Source organism: Pristiophorus japonicus, chromosome 3 (genome assembly GCF_044704955.1).
Source record: "Pristiophorus japonicus isolate sPriJap1 chromosome 3, sPriJap1.hap1, whole genome shotgun sequence".
Taxonomy (NCBI): domain Eukaryota; kingdom Metazoa; phylum Chordata; class Chondrichthyes; family Pristiophoridae; genus Pristiophorus; species Pristiophorus japonicus.
In genome coordinates, this window is record NC_091979.1 from 83661936 (window position 1) to 83678707 (window position 16772).

At 47.1% G+C, this 16772-nt stretch overlaps 1 protein-coding gene across 1 annotated transcript in view; it reads right to left on the reverse strand.

The window, feature by feature from the left end:
* The window catches only part of LOC139257649 (dehydrogenase/reductase SDR family member 9-like), a 68217-nt gene that overhangs the window by 14994 nt on the left and 36451 nt on the right, over positions 1 to 16772 (reverse strand). Inside the window, exon 2 of the mRNA XM_070874565.1 lies at positions 15835 to 16179. Coding sequence (XP_070730666.1) covers positions 15835 to 16147 — 313 coding nt within the window. The 5' untranslated portion in view covers positions 16148 to 16179. The remainder of the gene's footprint in view (positions 1 to 15834; positions 16180 to 16772) is intronic.

A 16772-nucleotide genomic window follows, 5' to 3' on the forward strand; every position in this document is an offset into this window, starting at 1 on the left:
ATGAGAGCTGCCTGTTGGTGGCCCGGCCGAACCCGGGCACAAAAGAAAATAAGATGGCGACTGCGGCAGTGCGCCCTCCCCTTTAATGGAGGCCGCACCATTTTACACACACTGCAAACACAGTGCATTGTCAGAAAAATCTGTTGGGGGCTGCCAGAAGATTTTCTAAGGTAAATTTTGCTTGTGGGGCGGGAAATTGGTGGTACGTGCTTTGTTGATGCACTTAGGAGGGGGAGGGTTTGGCAGCAGCGGGGAGGAAGTGGGGACCACCGGACATAATTTCCCGAGCGGCGGTATTCAACTACAAATCGGCTGACATTCGACACCGCTGCTTTCCAGCAGTAAGAGGCCTTATCGGGAGGCTGAATTTCAGTGCCTATTGGTATTAAGATTCAATATAAAATTAACATGGGCTGAGCTGACTCTTTATGAGTAGATACAAGAATATTTATTGGGCCTGTGCTGGGTTAGTTGATCTGAGCTTGCGGGAGTGGAGGGTACTGCAGGTATCAGTATCAGTGGACTAGGGAAGAAGGCAGTTAATTCAGAGACCATGGTCCAGAACTTAAAGAAGGCTAACTTTGAAGGTATGAGGCGTGAATTGGCTGAGATGGATTGGCGAATGATACTTAAGGGGTTGACTGTGGATGGGCAATGGCAGACATTTAGAGACCGCATGGATGAACTACAACAATTGTACATTCCTGTCTGGCATAGAAATAAAAAAGGGAAGGTGGCTCAACCATGGCTATCAAAGGAAATCAGGGATAGTATTAAAGCCAAGGAAGTGGCATACAAATTGGCCAGAAATAGCAGCGAACCTGGGGACTGGGAGAAATTTAGAACTCAGCAGAGGAGGACAAAGGGTTTGATTAGGGCAGGGAAAATGGAGTATGAGAAGAAGCTTGCAGGGAACATTAAGACGGATTGCAAAAGTTTCTATAGATATGTAAAGAGAAAAAGGTTAGTAAAGACAAATGTAGGTCCCCTGCAGTCAGAATCAGGGGAAGTCATAACGGGGAACAAAGAAATGGCGGACCAATTGAACAAGTACTTTGGTTCGGTATTCACGAAGGAGGACACGAACAACCTTCCGGTTATAAAAGGGGTCGGGGGGTCTAGTAAGGAGGAGGAACTGAGGGAAATCCTTATTAGCCGGGAAATTGTGTTGGGGAAATTGATGGGATTGAAGGCCGATAAATCCCCAGGGCCTGATGGACTGCATCCCAGAGTACTTAAGGAGGTGGCCTTGGAAATAGTGGATGCGTTGACAGTCATTTTCCAACATTCCATTGACTCTGGATCAGTTCCTATGGAGTGGAGGGTAGCCAATGTAACCCCACTTTTTAAAAAAGGAGGGAGAGAGAAAACAGGGAATTATAGACCGGTCAGCCTGACATCGGTAGTGGGTAAAATGATGGAATCAATTATTAAGGATGTCATAGCAGTGCATTTGGAAAGAGGTGACATGATAGGTCCAAGTCAGCATGGATTTGTGAAAGGGAAATCATGCTTGACAAATCTTCTGGAATTTTTTGAGGATGTTTCCAGTAGAGTGGATAAGGGAGAACCAGTTGATGTGGTGTATTTGGACTTTCAGAAGGCGTTCGACAAGGTTCCACACAAGAGATTGATGTGCAAAGTTAGAGCACATGGGATTGGGGGTAGTGTACTGACATGGATTGAGAACTGGTTGTCAGACAGGAAGCAAAGAGTAGGAGTAAATGGGTACTTTTCAGAATGGCAGGCAGTGACTAGTGGGGTACCGCAAGGTTCTGTGCTGGGGCCCCAGCTGTTTACACTGTACATTAATGATTTAGATGAGGGGATTAAATGTAGTATCTCCAAATTTGCGGATGACACTAAGTTGGGTGGCAGTGTGAGCTGCGAGGAGGATGCTGTGAGGCTGCAGAGCGACTTGGATAGGTTAGGTGAGTGGGCAAATGCATGGCAGATGAAGTATAATGTGGATAAATGTGAGGTTATCCACTTTGGTGGTAAAAACAGAGAGACAGACTATTATCTGAATGGTGACAGATTAGGAAAAGGGGAGGTGCAAAGAGACCTGGGTGTTATGGTACATCAGTCATTGAAGGTTGGCATGCAGGTGCAGCAGGCGGTTAAGAAAGCAAATGGCATGTTGGCCTTCATAGCAAGGGGATTTGAGTACAGGGGCAGGGAGGTGTTGCTACAGTTGTACAGGGCATTGGTGAGGCCACACCTGGAGTATTGTGTACAGTTTTGGTCTCCTCACCTGAGGAAGGACATTCTTGCTATTGAGGGAGTGCAGCGAAGGTTCACCAGACTGATTCCCGGGATGGCGGGACTGACCTATCAAGAAAGACTGGATCAACTGGGCTTGTATTCACTGGAGTTCAGAAGAATGAGAGGGGACCTCATAGAAACATATAAAATTCTGACAGGGTTAGACAGGTTAGATGCAGGAAGAATGTTCCCAATGTTGGGGAAGTCCAGAACCAGGGGTCACAGTCTAAGGATAAGGGGTAAGCCATTTAGGACCGAGATGCGGAGGAACTTCTTCACCCAGAGAGTGGTGAACCTGTGGAATTCTCTACCACAGAAAGTTGTTGAGGCCAATTCACTAAATATATTCAAAAAGGAGTTAGATGAGGTCCTTACTACTCGGGGGATCAAGGGGTATGGCGAGAAAGCAGGAATGGGGTACTGAAGTTGAATGTTCAGCCATGAACTCATTGAATGGCGGTGCAGGCTAGAAGGGCCGAATGGCCTACTCCTGCACCTATTTTCTATGTTTCTATGTTTCTATGGAAGGTTCCACTCTGACCACTACCAGTGCTGAAAGTGTAAGTGCACAAAGGGAGATGGGATTATTGGGCTGGTTAGCTTTTTCTAAAAAGTTCTTGCCTAGATATTCTGTATTTGCAGAACTGTGGCAAATGCTTGATGTGGTGAGACTTCGGCCTGCCACAAAGCTGCACCCGACACTGGTGGAGTTTCCAGTCATGGGGCCATTTGCTGGGTGTCTGCCTAGAGTGGGGGCAGAGATTGGCTGCCTGAGGCCTGCCACAGCCTCAATGCTGTCAGTGTAAATTGATTGTAATCTAAGTTTATGCAGTCAATGGTTCAGTGATCAATTGTGTAGGATTTTGAGGCATCAACTTTTAAAAGCCCCTTCTGCCATCCATAACAATGTTGGGCAGCAAGCATGAACAGGCATTATGGTGCAGGCATTATGGTGCAGTGACAGTATGCGAGTATATATGAGCCGTTTCAGGAGGGCGACGGCTTTGAAGGGGAGACTGGGTGAGCGTAGGCAGGAACTTCGGCGGGACCCACATGCAGCAGAGGTGCGACGAATGATTGGGGCGGTGGTGCGGCGAGAGATCGTGGTGGAGGTGCGCCGAATGACTGGGGCAGAGAAGCAGAGAGGGATTGGGGCCCAGGAGCGACGTGATCGGGGCACAGGAGAGGCGAGAGTTTGGGGCCCAGAAGAGATGAGGTTCCAGGGGCAACATGGGCAAGCCCACACCGCGATATGTGTGCGCACTAGGTCCGTGCAGCAGAGCTGGTCTCCGGTCGTCTTGGTTAATTCTTGCCACTGGACCAAGACCTAGCTCTGTCAAGCCCGTGTGGTGACTGGTGTGCAATGGCCATCACACATTAAAAAAATCCACGCACAGGCATCTTCCACCCTTCAATATGTAGTTTGCGACCTGGAATGTCAGGTCCTTCATCGAAACCCTGTGAACTCATCCCTTTTGGGTGTGGAAGCGAGGGACCGCCTAAGAAGAAGCAGTGATGGGAAATACAACAGACGACATATTTCCATCAATTACATATTATTAAAATCCGTCTGTCCAAAAATGGGCAGATGTATTGTACATTCGCCTCTTATTTCTAGTCGGAAATCCCAGAGCTGCGAGGGTGAGAAGGCCAGCTCCAGTTGCACTTCCTACCAATCACACCAGGGAGCCAGCATAACTCGATTGGAAAATCCTGGCACTTAACTTTTTTATGGATGCAGGATAAAGACAGGGTTGGGTATCCTCTGTTGTCCGCATGACTAAACAGACTCTTGACACTCCCTACCCAGCTCACACATGAACCGTGATCACTTGTGTCAGGTTCTGAATAGCCAGTGCCACAGGCCTGAATCAGAAGAATGGATATAAGCAGTGAAAATGGGCGGTGGGCGGCAGGTCGGAGGAGGGCATCCCGGCAATCTGAAGGAATGGTTCCCGGCACTCAGATAAGTGGTTGAGAGGAGGGGGTAGGGGAAGGAGGACCTCACCCTCAGAGATGGGGCAGGGGAGGCCCAAGGTTTCTTTCTGGGGTCCAGAGGAGCATTCCTGTTTTTCTGGTCCTGCAAGGACATTAAAAAACATGGAATCCACTTACCTTTCTGTACCTCTTCTGGCCCTGGCTTCTCTTTCTGTCAGGTTGGCCTGGGGATGAAGCCACAATGGTTTCCCCATGCAGGCCTCTGGTTGAAATTGCATTCGAGCCCCGATGACATCACACTGCATCCACTAAAAAATGGGCGGATGGGAAGAGATGTCAGGGACTGGAAGCATTGAGGAGGGATTACCAGGATCTCCCAGGGTACCACCGCCAATGTCTCATATCACTGGGTGGCGAGTCTCAGGATGTGGGGAAACATTAACTGGGTCTAAAAGAATTAAGATGGATGCAGGTATTGTGCCATTCACCTCTTCAGCAGCACCTCCCAAAACAATTACCTCTACCACCTAGAAGGACAAGAGCAGCAGCCGCATGGGAACACCATCACCTTCATGTTCCCCACCACGTCACACACCATCCTGACTTGGAAATATATCGCCGTTCCTTCATCGTCGCCTGTCCACCTGTCCTTCGTGGAAAAGTTTTTCACAAAAAACTCCTTTGACCACAAGACCATAAAACAGTGCTCAGCACGTAACGTCCTGGACGCCCTACGAAAGAAGGAGAGGGTGGACCCTGTCGGGTGGTTCCCTGAGCGGACTGTCGAACTCGTTTGGCAGAACATCTCATCGCCAGAGCTTTTACACAAGCACCAAGATGTAGCTTGGTTGGCGGTGAGGAGGGCCCTACCCGTCAGAGCGTTCATGCACAGCCGGTGTCTCAGCAGCACGGCACGGTGCCCCCAAGTCAGCTGCGGGGCGGGCGAGACTGTCACCCATCTCCTTCAGGATTGCACCTTCGCAAGGCAAGTCTGGAAAGAGATGCAGTGGTTGCTGTCGAGGTTCATCCTGAGCAGTTCCGTAACACAGGACTCTGTGCTCCACGGGCTGTTCCCAGGGACACACACCGAGACAGACATCACCTGCTGCTGGAGGACCATCAACTCGGTCAAAGACGCTCTTTGGTCTTGCCGAAACTTGCTGGTCTTCCTGAGCAAGGAGATGTCTGCATCTGCGTGTTGCAGACTGGCGCAATCCAAGATCCAGGATTACGTGCTGAGGGGCACACTTAAAATTGGTGCCGTCGCCGCAAAGGCATGGTGGGGAAGGGCCACAGTTTAAAGCCATTCTGCCACGGTGAACCCGGGGGCAGGAATCAGTATAAAACTCCCCTCGGGCCGTACTTGTAACTTCTTTTTTGTGTACATGGAGCACCATTGTTGGAGCGGATTTTTGGACATATACTTGATTGTATAGGGGACCAAACATTTGTTTTATTTTCCCCTTTAATGAATTTTGTAAGGGACAATACTGATGCATTATGCTATATATATATAAAAAAAAACAGTTAGACTTCAAGGTATGCTGGCCTTGAGTTATGGAGATAGGAAAGTGAGATAATGAACACTGGAGAGTTAAATGCTGGGTATGTTTGTTTATACCGATGCCAAAAGCCTGCACTTGTTTATACTGCCCTGTCACAATGCAGGATGGTTTATATCGAAAGCTTAGCCTTCGATAGTAAAAGCTTTGTAGTGCTAAAGCATGTGTTGTAAAGTGACGTAATTTGTAAGATAAAAGAACCTCACTGAAGATACCAATTTGAGAAATGGTCAGAGACAGGGGTCTCTAACACTTCTCCCAAAGCTTTGTCTCCGATTTAATAAACCTCTCTTTATATATTATACAGTCTCGGAAATATTTTTCCACAACAAAATGGCGTCACGAACAAGATACTGTCTGATCAGACGTGATCACTTAAGACAGTATCTGGAATCTGGTGTTAGAGACTGAAAAGAGAGGTGTACGGGCACGACGGGATAGTGTATAAGATACTAGTAAACAGATAGCGGGAAGAGGCTGACTAACCAGTTTGAGTTGTCCCTTTAGTAAATAAGGTTGGTGCGGAAGGGAACTGATCGATCCAACCTAGAGCCGAAAACTCCGGTGGTAAGGAAACACACTAGCTTTGTTGCGAAGACAAAGGGTCTCCACAGAGTAGTCGTGGCCATGAGTATTACAGAAACAAAGGGAAACGTCCGAGACTGGCGAACATGGAAGGTAAGGAAGGAAATGTAAAACACGGGCTGCCCGGGTCATTAATTAATTCCTATCATTAATTGTAACTTGCGTAATTATGTAATGCCATAAAAAAAAAGCTAACAGTGACTATCTTAAGTGACATATGGATCCAGACATAAGCTTTGTTGAATGAAGAGAGACTTTTGTGAGTGTCTATTTTGAATGAAGAGAGTACTTGAGTGATTTTGACTGTGGAATGAATGAAAGCCTGTTTTAAGAAGGTGTGGCATTGCCTGCCTGTTTTAGCTCCACCCACTCTTTCCAAACCCTTCGTAGTGTTGTCCTGTATGTGGGAAGTTTAAGAAACTGTGAACCTTATGGTATTACATTTTAAGTTAGAAACGAAGGTGTGGCTATATTCGGGTGATAAGTTACGGAGCTAGGAAATGCACAAAGGATAGGTTTGTTGAGTAAAAGATAAAAATACATGGTCCCGGTCGTAAAAAAAAAAGAATTTGACACGCTCACTTACTTGTCGAAAGAAAACATGCAATTGGGTTGAAAGACATAAATTTAGTCTAGGAATGAGATAAAGAATGCCTTTTAAAACGCTCCCATTTTCCTTTGTGTAAAACCTTGACACGAAAGCTTCTAGCTCAGTAAAAAAAAGAGTTTTAAATTTAGAAATACCTTCAGGGATTAGGTCAAACTCCTGGGCGAGTGGTGAGCTATCTGTGAAGGTGTAAAATGGACTTTTGAAAAAGGCTAAAACAGTAAGCTTTAGCAGTTTAGAAAAGAAAAAGATAAAGCAGGAAAAGGTCTCTGCCACAGGAACAGGAGGAGGGCAGAAAAGGGGGACTTGCCATAATTGTGGAAAACCGGGCCATTTTGCCAGGGAATGCAAAGGGAAAGGCAGTGAAAAGCAATGAATGTATTGTGGTAAGAAAGGGCACCTGGACGCGACATGCTATGGTAAAAATGGCTATCCTAATAAGGCAAGGACCCTGTCAGAACAGGAATACCAGAAGTGGCAGGCGTACAAAGCCACCTGGTGATGTCCGGCGGCCCCTGTACAAAGTAAAAAGGAGGGAAGGATATATGTGTCTGCACTAGTAGGGGGCCGACAGTGTGAGATGCTAGTGGACACGGGAGCCTCAATATCCATTACCAATATGCCCCTTCCCGTCACCGACAAGAAGGCTCTGATAAACGGAATAGATGGACGGCCCACACTGGCCTACCTGAGCACCACCCAATTGGTGGAAATATACGTGGACCCGATTACCACAAGGATTCCATAATAGTCCTGCCATATTCCATCGAGTCATGAGGGATATACTAAAACAAATAGAGGTACCGGCAGGAAATAGTATTTTACAATATGTCGACGACATATTAATAGCCTCAGAAACCAAGGAAGGACATCAGGCAACCCTATACTTAGTATTAAGGGCTCTGGAAATGGCGGGCCTTAAGGTTAACCCCAAAAAGGCCCAGGTAGGGAAATCCCAGGTCCTGTACCTAGGGTACTGCCTCTCAAAGGGGCTGAAAGAAATGCCCTCGGATAGGAAAAAGGCTGTCAAGGACATGCCTAGACAAGTAACAGTAAGCGGGGTGAGGAAGGTACTGGGCCTTTTTAATTACAGCCGGAACTTTATCCCTGATTTTGCAAAAATTGCTGAGCCAATACAAAGATTAGTGAAAGGGGGGGAAACCGGCCCTAGACCTCATAGAGTGGGGCCCTGAACAAGAACAGGCGTATAGTAAACTCAAGTCAGAACTAGTCTCCGTACCTGGATTGGGACTGCCTGATATGGGTAAGGATTTCCACATCCACTGTAACAATGAAGGTGGGTTCTATATGGCCGTGGTCACCTAAGATCACGGGGATAAAAGGAGACCTATAGCCTATTACTCTACCACCGAAAGCCCGGTGGTGACTGGGTTATCCTGATGTATAGCCGCGCTAGATTGCGCAGCTTGGGCGGTAAAGATAAGCGAGCCTGTGGTGATGACTGGAAACATCATTCTCCACACTAAACACACATTGGTAGAAATGTTAAACACAGGAAAACTGAAAACCGTATCTAATATGAGACGGGCAAAGTGGGAAGCAGTCCTCTTACCACCCAACAAAGCGGTAACCATAATTAGGGATGTAGGAAACAATCCCGCAGAAGGTATGATGGGTGAAGGGGAACCCCACTTTTGCGAAGAGGTATGTGAGGATATGGAAGAGGATAGAATAAAAGACGCCCCCCTTCAAACCGCAGAACAAACCTTGTTTGTGGACAGCTCACGAAAATACGTAGAGGGACTACCTCGTACCGGATGGGCCGTAGTTAACCAGGATTTAGAGACAGTTGAATCAGGGCAAATTAATGGGGGGTTGTCAGCTCAAGTGGCAGAACTGGTAGCCCTTACCCGGGCACTGGAATTATCGGAAAATAAGATTGTTAATATCTATACGGACAGTAGATATGCATTCGGGCTAGTACACGATTATGACAGCATGGGGGAGAAGGGGTGTTTGCGATGGATAAAGACATAACTTACTAAATACTAGTTGATATCAGCTGTAAAAAAGATATTGGTTTAATTGAAAAAAAAAGAATTTGAAGAGATAAAAAAAAACTCTCCATTGATAATGATTTTAAATTATTAAAATTAAGTCAGTGTCGCTGGGGCCCGAGACGAACAGATAAGTATTGAGAAACTACACCAGGACACTTCTGAGGAAGAAATAGGTATGTGGACAAAGCAGGGCGCAACGCAAGGGAAGGATAACGTTCGGAGATGAAACGACAAGGTAATGGAGCCTGAATGCATACAGAATACCTTATTGGAGTTGCATCATGGCCTGTCTCATTCAGGATGAGAGGCCATGACCGGGAGTCTTGGGAGAGATTGGTGGTGGAAAGGGATGGGGAGAGATATCACCAAATATTGCCATCGATGCGTTACGTGCGCACAATGTAATCCAGGCAAGCCCATTAAAATTAAAATGGGACACCAGCCCCGTCCACGGGGGCCATGGGAACACGTACAAATTGATTTCACAGGTCCTTTGCCCCCATCCCATGGAAAAAGATATTGCCGAGTGATTATAGATCAATTTACCCGGTGGGTGGAAGCTTTCCCCACACGTGATTGCACTGCCTCAACAGTGGCAAGGATATTGACCGAGCAGGTGATTCCCCAATGGGGAGTGCCTCTTCTGATAGATTCCGATCAAGGCACCCACTTCACCGGAAAAAAATTGTAAAAACAATATGCCAGCTGATGGGCATAAAACAAAAATTCCACATCCCCTACCACCCGCAGAGTTCTGGAATGGTAGAGCTCATGAACCGTACCCTTAAGAACGTCCTTGCAAAGGCCATGCAAACGTCAGGAAAAACATGGACAGAAGTATTACCCATTATATTGATGAAGTTAAGAGTCACGACAAACCGGACAACCGGATTAACCCCTTATGAACTAATGACAGGAAGGGCGATGCAATTACCAGAGAACATCATAACAGGTGGGGCCGATGTAGGCCCATTAAAAGACAAAATAAAACGGTATGTTTTGGAACAAAGTACTCAATTAAAAGGGATGCGTAAATTAGTTAGGGACAATTAGGAAGAAAGAGACGCGGAAGCAGAGCTTACAAAGCTCCCTGAAGTCCCGTTGGCGGGAAGTCGCATTATGGTAAGGGTCCTCCCCCTGAAAACCGGGGTTTGCCCCAAAAATGGATAGGACCGTATGAGGTTATAATCAGCAGGGACATTTGTGCCTGCATCGATGTTAAAGGGAACGGACAATGGAAGCATTGGACCCAGCTTAAGGTTTTTGAACCAGCCATTTAGCACACATATTAGTTGTTGTTGTTTGTCTATTTACAGATTGACAGCGAGAGATTCTTCAAGCAAGCCATACGGCCATTTTGCCTTTGACTATTTGTTAAATATAGAGTAATAAGATGAAACTATATATTGCGATCGGTGCGATTATCATAGTTCGTGTTAGGTCCGGCCTGCTAGCTAGACCGAAATGAGAGTTACATGTGAATACCTTTTTGTACATGTCTTATGTTTATGCGCAAAATGAGAACTTTTCCAGTTGCTGGGTATGTTCGCACATCCCCATACATAGCAAAGGAGGCATCCCTTTGAGGTCAATCTCCCTTAACATCTCGGAAGTAGCAGAGTGGGTAATGCGACAAAACGGTACAAGGGAAGTAAATGATACTTGGAACCAGAGTGGGGATAAAGAAACGTGGAGATCGGGGGGTTACCTTTTGGATGCATTTGACAGATGGTACCAGCCGGAATACAATAGGTCGATACGACCCCCGTTCCTGGTTTTGACCAACACCTCAGGAGTTGGAAGGCTCACCACTGACATTTGTTACACTAGAGACCTGACTGATGAGGAAACAGGTTTTGTAGCAGGATATAGCAATTGTATGCAATACTTTAACCTCACCAGGTGGAACATAATAGCCAGCGAAACAACAAACCAGGGGTTCTTTGAAATAGAGGGTTTGAAGAATCAGACAAGTAGCCAGGACTGGGACCCTAAGATTAGGTGGCGACGGGGGCTGAGAGAGAGATTGGGATCGAATCTAACAGTATACAATGGCACTTATTTTGTGTGCGGGCATAAGGCCTACCCCTGGTTGCCTCAGAACTGGAGGGGGTCCTGTTATTTGGGATATGTGGACCCTTTTGTCAGACGGGTATGTACTTTAGCAGAAGTACAGACACCAGGTCAACTAAGAGGAGATCTTACCCAGGTAGAGAGGCTATTTGGGGTCATGATGCTCCCATTCAGGATAGGACGCACCATGGATGAATTACGTAACCTAGAGAGGGTACTAGAACAGATAGTTAACGACACTGCTGAAGCAATAGCGGGCATAATGGCTGAAATGGTAGCCATACGCACAATGGTACTCCAGAACCGAATGGCCCTAGATTATATACTAGCACAAAGTGGGGGCACATGTGCCTTAATTGGAGCTGAATGTTGCAATTACATTCCCGATAATTCAGAAAACATAACCAACCTCGCTGATCACATAAGAAGGGAGGTAAAGAAGTTATCCACGACAGCAGGAGGATCTGGCTGGTTTGACTGGCTGTTAGGGGGATCATGGGGGTCCTGTCTTATGCATGGAGTAATTATTCTGGTTGTAATAATAATTACTTGCTGTCTGATTATCGGGTGTTTTAATATCTGCTGTAAAGTTATGATGGCTCGACTGATGCCAGTAGCCAGTGTAATCGCCGAAGAAGAAGCACACCTGATGGAAATACCTGAAGACACCATGGATGAAGAAACAGATGGCGATGACACCGACCACTATCTTTGAAGGATAGCCTAGAGCTACAGGCAAGGTGGACATACGGAACATCAGGGAAGTAACATATCCCAAAGGACGAATATATGACATCATGCTACTATCATTGTGGTCATCTGGATTCCGTGAACATCCTCCAGGACCAAAAGGGGGAATATTGTTGGAGCGGATTTTTGGACATATACTTGATTGTATACGGGACCAAACATTTGTTTTTATTTTCCCCTTTAATGAATTTTGTAAGGGGCAATACTGATGCATTATGCTATATGTATAAAAAAAAAGTTAGACTTCAAGGTATGAGTTATGGAGATAGGAAAGTGAGATAATGATCACTGGAGAGTTAAGTGCTGGGTATGTTTGTTTATACCGGTGCCAAAAGCCTGCACTTGTTTATACTGCCCTGTCACAATGCAGGATGGTTTATATCGAAAGCTTAGCCTTCGATAGTAAAAGCTTTGTAGTGCTAAAGCATGTGTTGTAAAGTGACGTAATTTGTAAGATAAAAAGAACCTCACTGAAGATACCAATTTGAGAAATGGTCAGAGACAGGGGTCTCTAACACTTCTCCCAAAGCTTTGTCTCCGATTTAATAAACCTCTCTTTATATATTATGCAGTCTCGGAAATATTTTTCCACAACACCATGATCTGTAAACACCTATGTAGTGCCATGTACAATGCAAGGTCTGTTTCGTAATGCACGTTGGAAAGGAAAAAATGTAAATGTACCGTCACCCATTCCGTGTACTGTATAGTGACACATGTAATGTAATTTGTTGAATGTACTACAATATATCCCGTATTGTACCGAATTGTACTTGAACTGAAAAGCAAGGGAATGTATCGAATGGAACTGCCGTCAGCACCCAAATGTAGTGTATGGGATTGCTGACCGCAGCTAAATGTACTGAACTGCTTTTGAATGTACTGTACAAATTTTTATATGAATAAAGTATATTTTGAAATTTAAAAAAAAGTTCCTTCATCGTCGCTGAGTCAAAATCCTGGAATTCCTTCCCTAACAGCATTGTGGGAGTATCTTCACCACACGAGCTCAATGGAAATTAGGGATGAGTAATAAATGCTGACCTTTCCAGCGACGCCCACATCCCAGGAATTCATTTTAAAAATGAGGAGGGCTCAGCCATGTAACCATGGCAACTTCTTCATTTGAAAGATAATAAAACAATTAACAATTATAAAACTATTAAAAATAACCTTAAAGAAGATTCTGGAGGAAGCTGAAAGAGATTAGAAGCCTCATTTGAATAAGCCTCAGACGGGAGTGCTGTCAAGCACAACACTAATTACCATGGAGATGAAAACTTGGAGCTGGGAGGACGTAATCAAACATAAGTACCGTATATACTCGCGTATCATGCGACTTTTGAAGACCTAAATTGTAACCTAAATTTGGGGGGTCGCATGATACGCGAGATACTAAATTTGCGGGTGTGAAGTGCTGGCCAAGATTAGGCTGTTAGGCTGTTAAGCAGACCGTATCCACGCTGAATCTCGGCATGCTCCAACAATCCTCTATGTAAAGACATTTCTCTTGGTTTCTCCTCTCACTCTCCATGATGGTTGTAAATCGAATATCCCTGGTTGATATTAGTTCCTCGATACTCATGACCAAATCATTAGTTTATGTGGAAAACAAGCCAAGTTCCTGCAGCACACCACTAACTACATCCTCCCAATGAAAAAAAAAATCCATTTGACTCCTGCTGAAATTCTTCTCTTCAGGGGGAGAGAGAGTCGCGGAGGTCGGGGGGGAGAGAGAGTCGCGGAGGTCGGGGGGGGGAGAGAGAGTCGCGGAGGTCGGGGGGGGGGGGAGAGAGAGTCGCGGAGGTCGGGGGGGGGGGAGAGAGAGTCGCGGAGGTCGGGGGGGAGAGAGTCGCAGAGGTCGGGGGGGGAGAGAGAGTCGCGGAGGTCGGGGGGGGGGAGAGAGAGTCGCGGAGGTCGGGGGGGGAGAGAGAGTCGCGGAGGTTGGGGGGGGAGAGAGAGTCGCGGAGGTCGGGGGGGGGGAGAGAGAGTCGCGGAGGTCGGGGGGGAGAGAGAGTCGCGGAGGTCGGGGGGGGAGAGAGAGTCGCGGAGGTCGGGGGGGGGGAGAGAGAGTCGCGGAGGTCGGGGGGGGGGAGAGAGTCGCGGAGGTCGGGGGGGGAGAGAGAGTCGCGGAGGTCGGGGGGGGAGAGAGAGTCGCGGAGGTCGGGGGGGGGAGAGAGAGTCGCGGAGGTCGGGGGGGGGGAGAGAGTCGCGGAGGTCGGGGGGGGAGAGAGAGTCGCGGAGGTCGGGGGGGGAGAGGGAGTCGCGGAGGTCGGGGGGGGGAGAGAGAGTCGCGGAGGTCGGGGGAGGAGAGAGAGTCGCGGAGGTCGGGGGGGGAGAGGGAGTCGCGGAGGTCGGGGGGGGGAGAGAGAGTCGCGGAGGTCGGGGGAGGAGAGAGAGTCGCGGAGGTCGGGGGGGAGAGAGTCGCGGAGGTCGGGGGGGAGAGAGAGTCGCGGAGGTCAGGGGGGAGAGAGAGTCGCGGAGGTCAGGGGGGGAGAGAGAGTCGCGGAGGCCGGGGGGGGAGAGAGAGTCACGGAGGTCGGGGGGGGAGAGAGAGTCGCGGAGGTCGGGGGGGGAGAGAGAGTCGCGGAGGTCGGGGGGGGAGAGGGAGTCGCGGAGGTCGGGGGGGGAGAGAGAGTCGCGGAGGTCGGGAGGGAGAGAGTCGCGGAGATCGGGGGGGGAGAGTACGGGGAGAGAGTACGGAGAGAGAGTACGGGGAGAGAGTACGGAGAGAGAGTACGGAGAGAGAGCACGGAGAGAGAGCAGAATCCACTCGATGTTTCATGTTAAGGTCTGTATTCGATCTCAAAAAAGTGACTCGCATGATACATGAGATATACGGTAAAATCATGTTTTGGGGACGAAAATTTAGGGGTCGCATGATACGCGAGATCACAGGATACCCGAGTATATACGGTATATAGTAAGTACAGACATGTAGGGGCCAAAATTGCCCACCCAGGAAACACGACGCGCCTATCCTGTTTCAGCTGTTTTTACCGGCGCGATGGATGCGGTTGCATCTTGAGTGAAATGCCGCTCTTTGGCTTTTTTTTCCAGAGGACCTGAAGCTGGTCATAATGGGGACGGATGTGCGGCGGTGAGCAGCAATTCTCACACTAGAAGGGTGGGAGCTGGTGGCGGGTAGAGTGTCCGCCACTGTCACTCATCAGCATAGCGCTGATGACATCATCATGGTGCCAAATCACCATGTCTCCCCCCTTCACTTAAAGGCAACAGACTTTGCAGTTCTTTAGATTAGGTCCACTGGGCCACCATGGAGAGTTTCGGCTGGGCCAGCGGCCTGGCAACCAAGAGGGGGTGCCAGACTGCCTGTTGGCAGCCCAGCCGAACCCGGGGGCATAATTGTTGGCCCAACACGGCAGTCAGCCAACAAAAAAAAATGGCGGCTGCGACAGTAGGACCTCCCCTTTAATGGCAGTCGCACTGCCATTTTGTAAGCACTCCAAGCATAGTGCAATGGCAGAAAAAGCTGCTGGTGGCACCGTGCAGAGGGAGGAAGAATTTCTCAGCAGAATTTCGCGATCGGCGGGGAGGAGGGTGAACATTGACGCACTTAGGACAGATGGGCAGCAGCGGAGCAGTAGTGGGGGTCACCGCCGGGATACTGCAGGAGCGGAATTTTCAAAATGGCAGCCATTCCACGAAAAATCAGCGGCCATTGCACTCCGCACGTAGCCATCGATTTCCAGCGGTAACAGGCTTTAAAGGGGCAATTTCGGCCCTGTATAGGCATGACAGGCAGGTGTGACAGAAGAGTGTGATGGAAATAGGCAGGACAGGAAAGTGTTACAGAAGACTTACAGGAAGCATGCACAAATTCTAGACTTTAAAAATATATATATTCTTTTAATTATCTTCCAATGGATTCATTTTTTTATAAATTGTCACAATTTTCATTATCCAGCACATATTATATTATACTAAATATGTATGAAAAGTAGCTGTATATATTACTTTAATAGAAATCTTATTAGTAAGTAGCTAAGGAAATCCTTTGCATTGCACTTACCTCTATTTCCCACCTCCATCTTGATCTGGTCAGTTGCATTCTTGATACTATCTGATTTAGTAATATCCAACGGGATTGTTTTCAACCTGCTTGAGGTCTTCTTCTTTAAGTCTTGAGCCCCTTCCTCAGTCAGGCAGCCAGCAAGTACCCAAAATCCGTCTATATCAAGGACTTTTGCAGCCAGATTTCCAAAGCCCGTGTCACACCCAGTGATGAACACATACTTGTCTGAGAGTTTTTCAATTTTAAGTTTGTCTCGCTTCCACCAACACAGAAACCAGATTAACAAGAAGCACAGAAAGTAGGCAAACATGTCCCAGTGAGTATACAGGGAATGACGAGAAACTGAAAACACAAAAGTGACTTAGTAAGTGAGCTTTAAAACCAGGAACAACACTAACACTGTGCATAATGAAAAAAGCATTTTGTATGATACACCCAAGTAATTGCTTAATTGGGGCTCGATTCTGTTATGATGTTTGTAATCCGGTCTAATATATTCAAAAGCAATCAATAGAATCGACTGGCACTTTAAATGAATTTTCCAATAATTTATTATTCAATTTCCTGTCATACCATAAATGATTCTTGTAGAGTACAGCACTTGTCGAGTTCAGTGAGTAGAATCTGAGGAAAATGCTTGAAACTATCATTAAGGAAGAAATAGCGGGACATCTGGATAGGAATAGTGCAATCAAGCAGACGCAGCATGGATTCATGAAAGGGAAATCATGTTTAACTAACTTACTGGAATTCTTTGAGGATATAACGAGCATGGTGGATAGAGGTGTACCGATGGATGTGGTGTATTTAGATTTCCAAAAGGCATTCGATAAGGTGCCACACAAAAGGTTACTGCAGAAGATAAAGGTACGCGGAGTCAGAGGAAATGTATTAGCATGGATAGAGAATTGGCTGGCGAACAGAAAGCAGAGAGT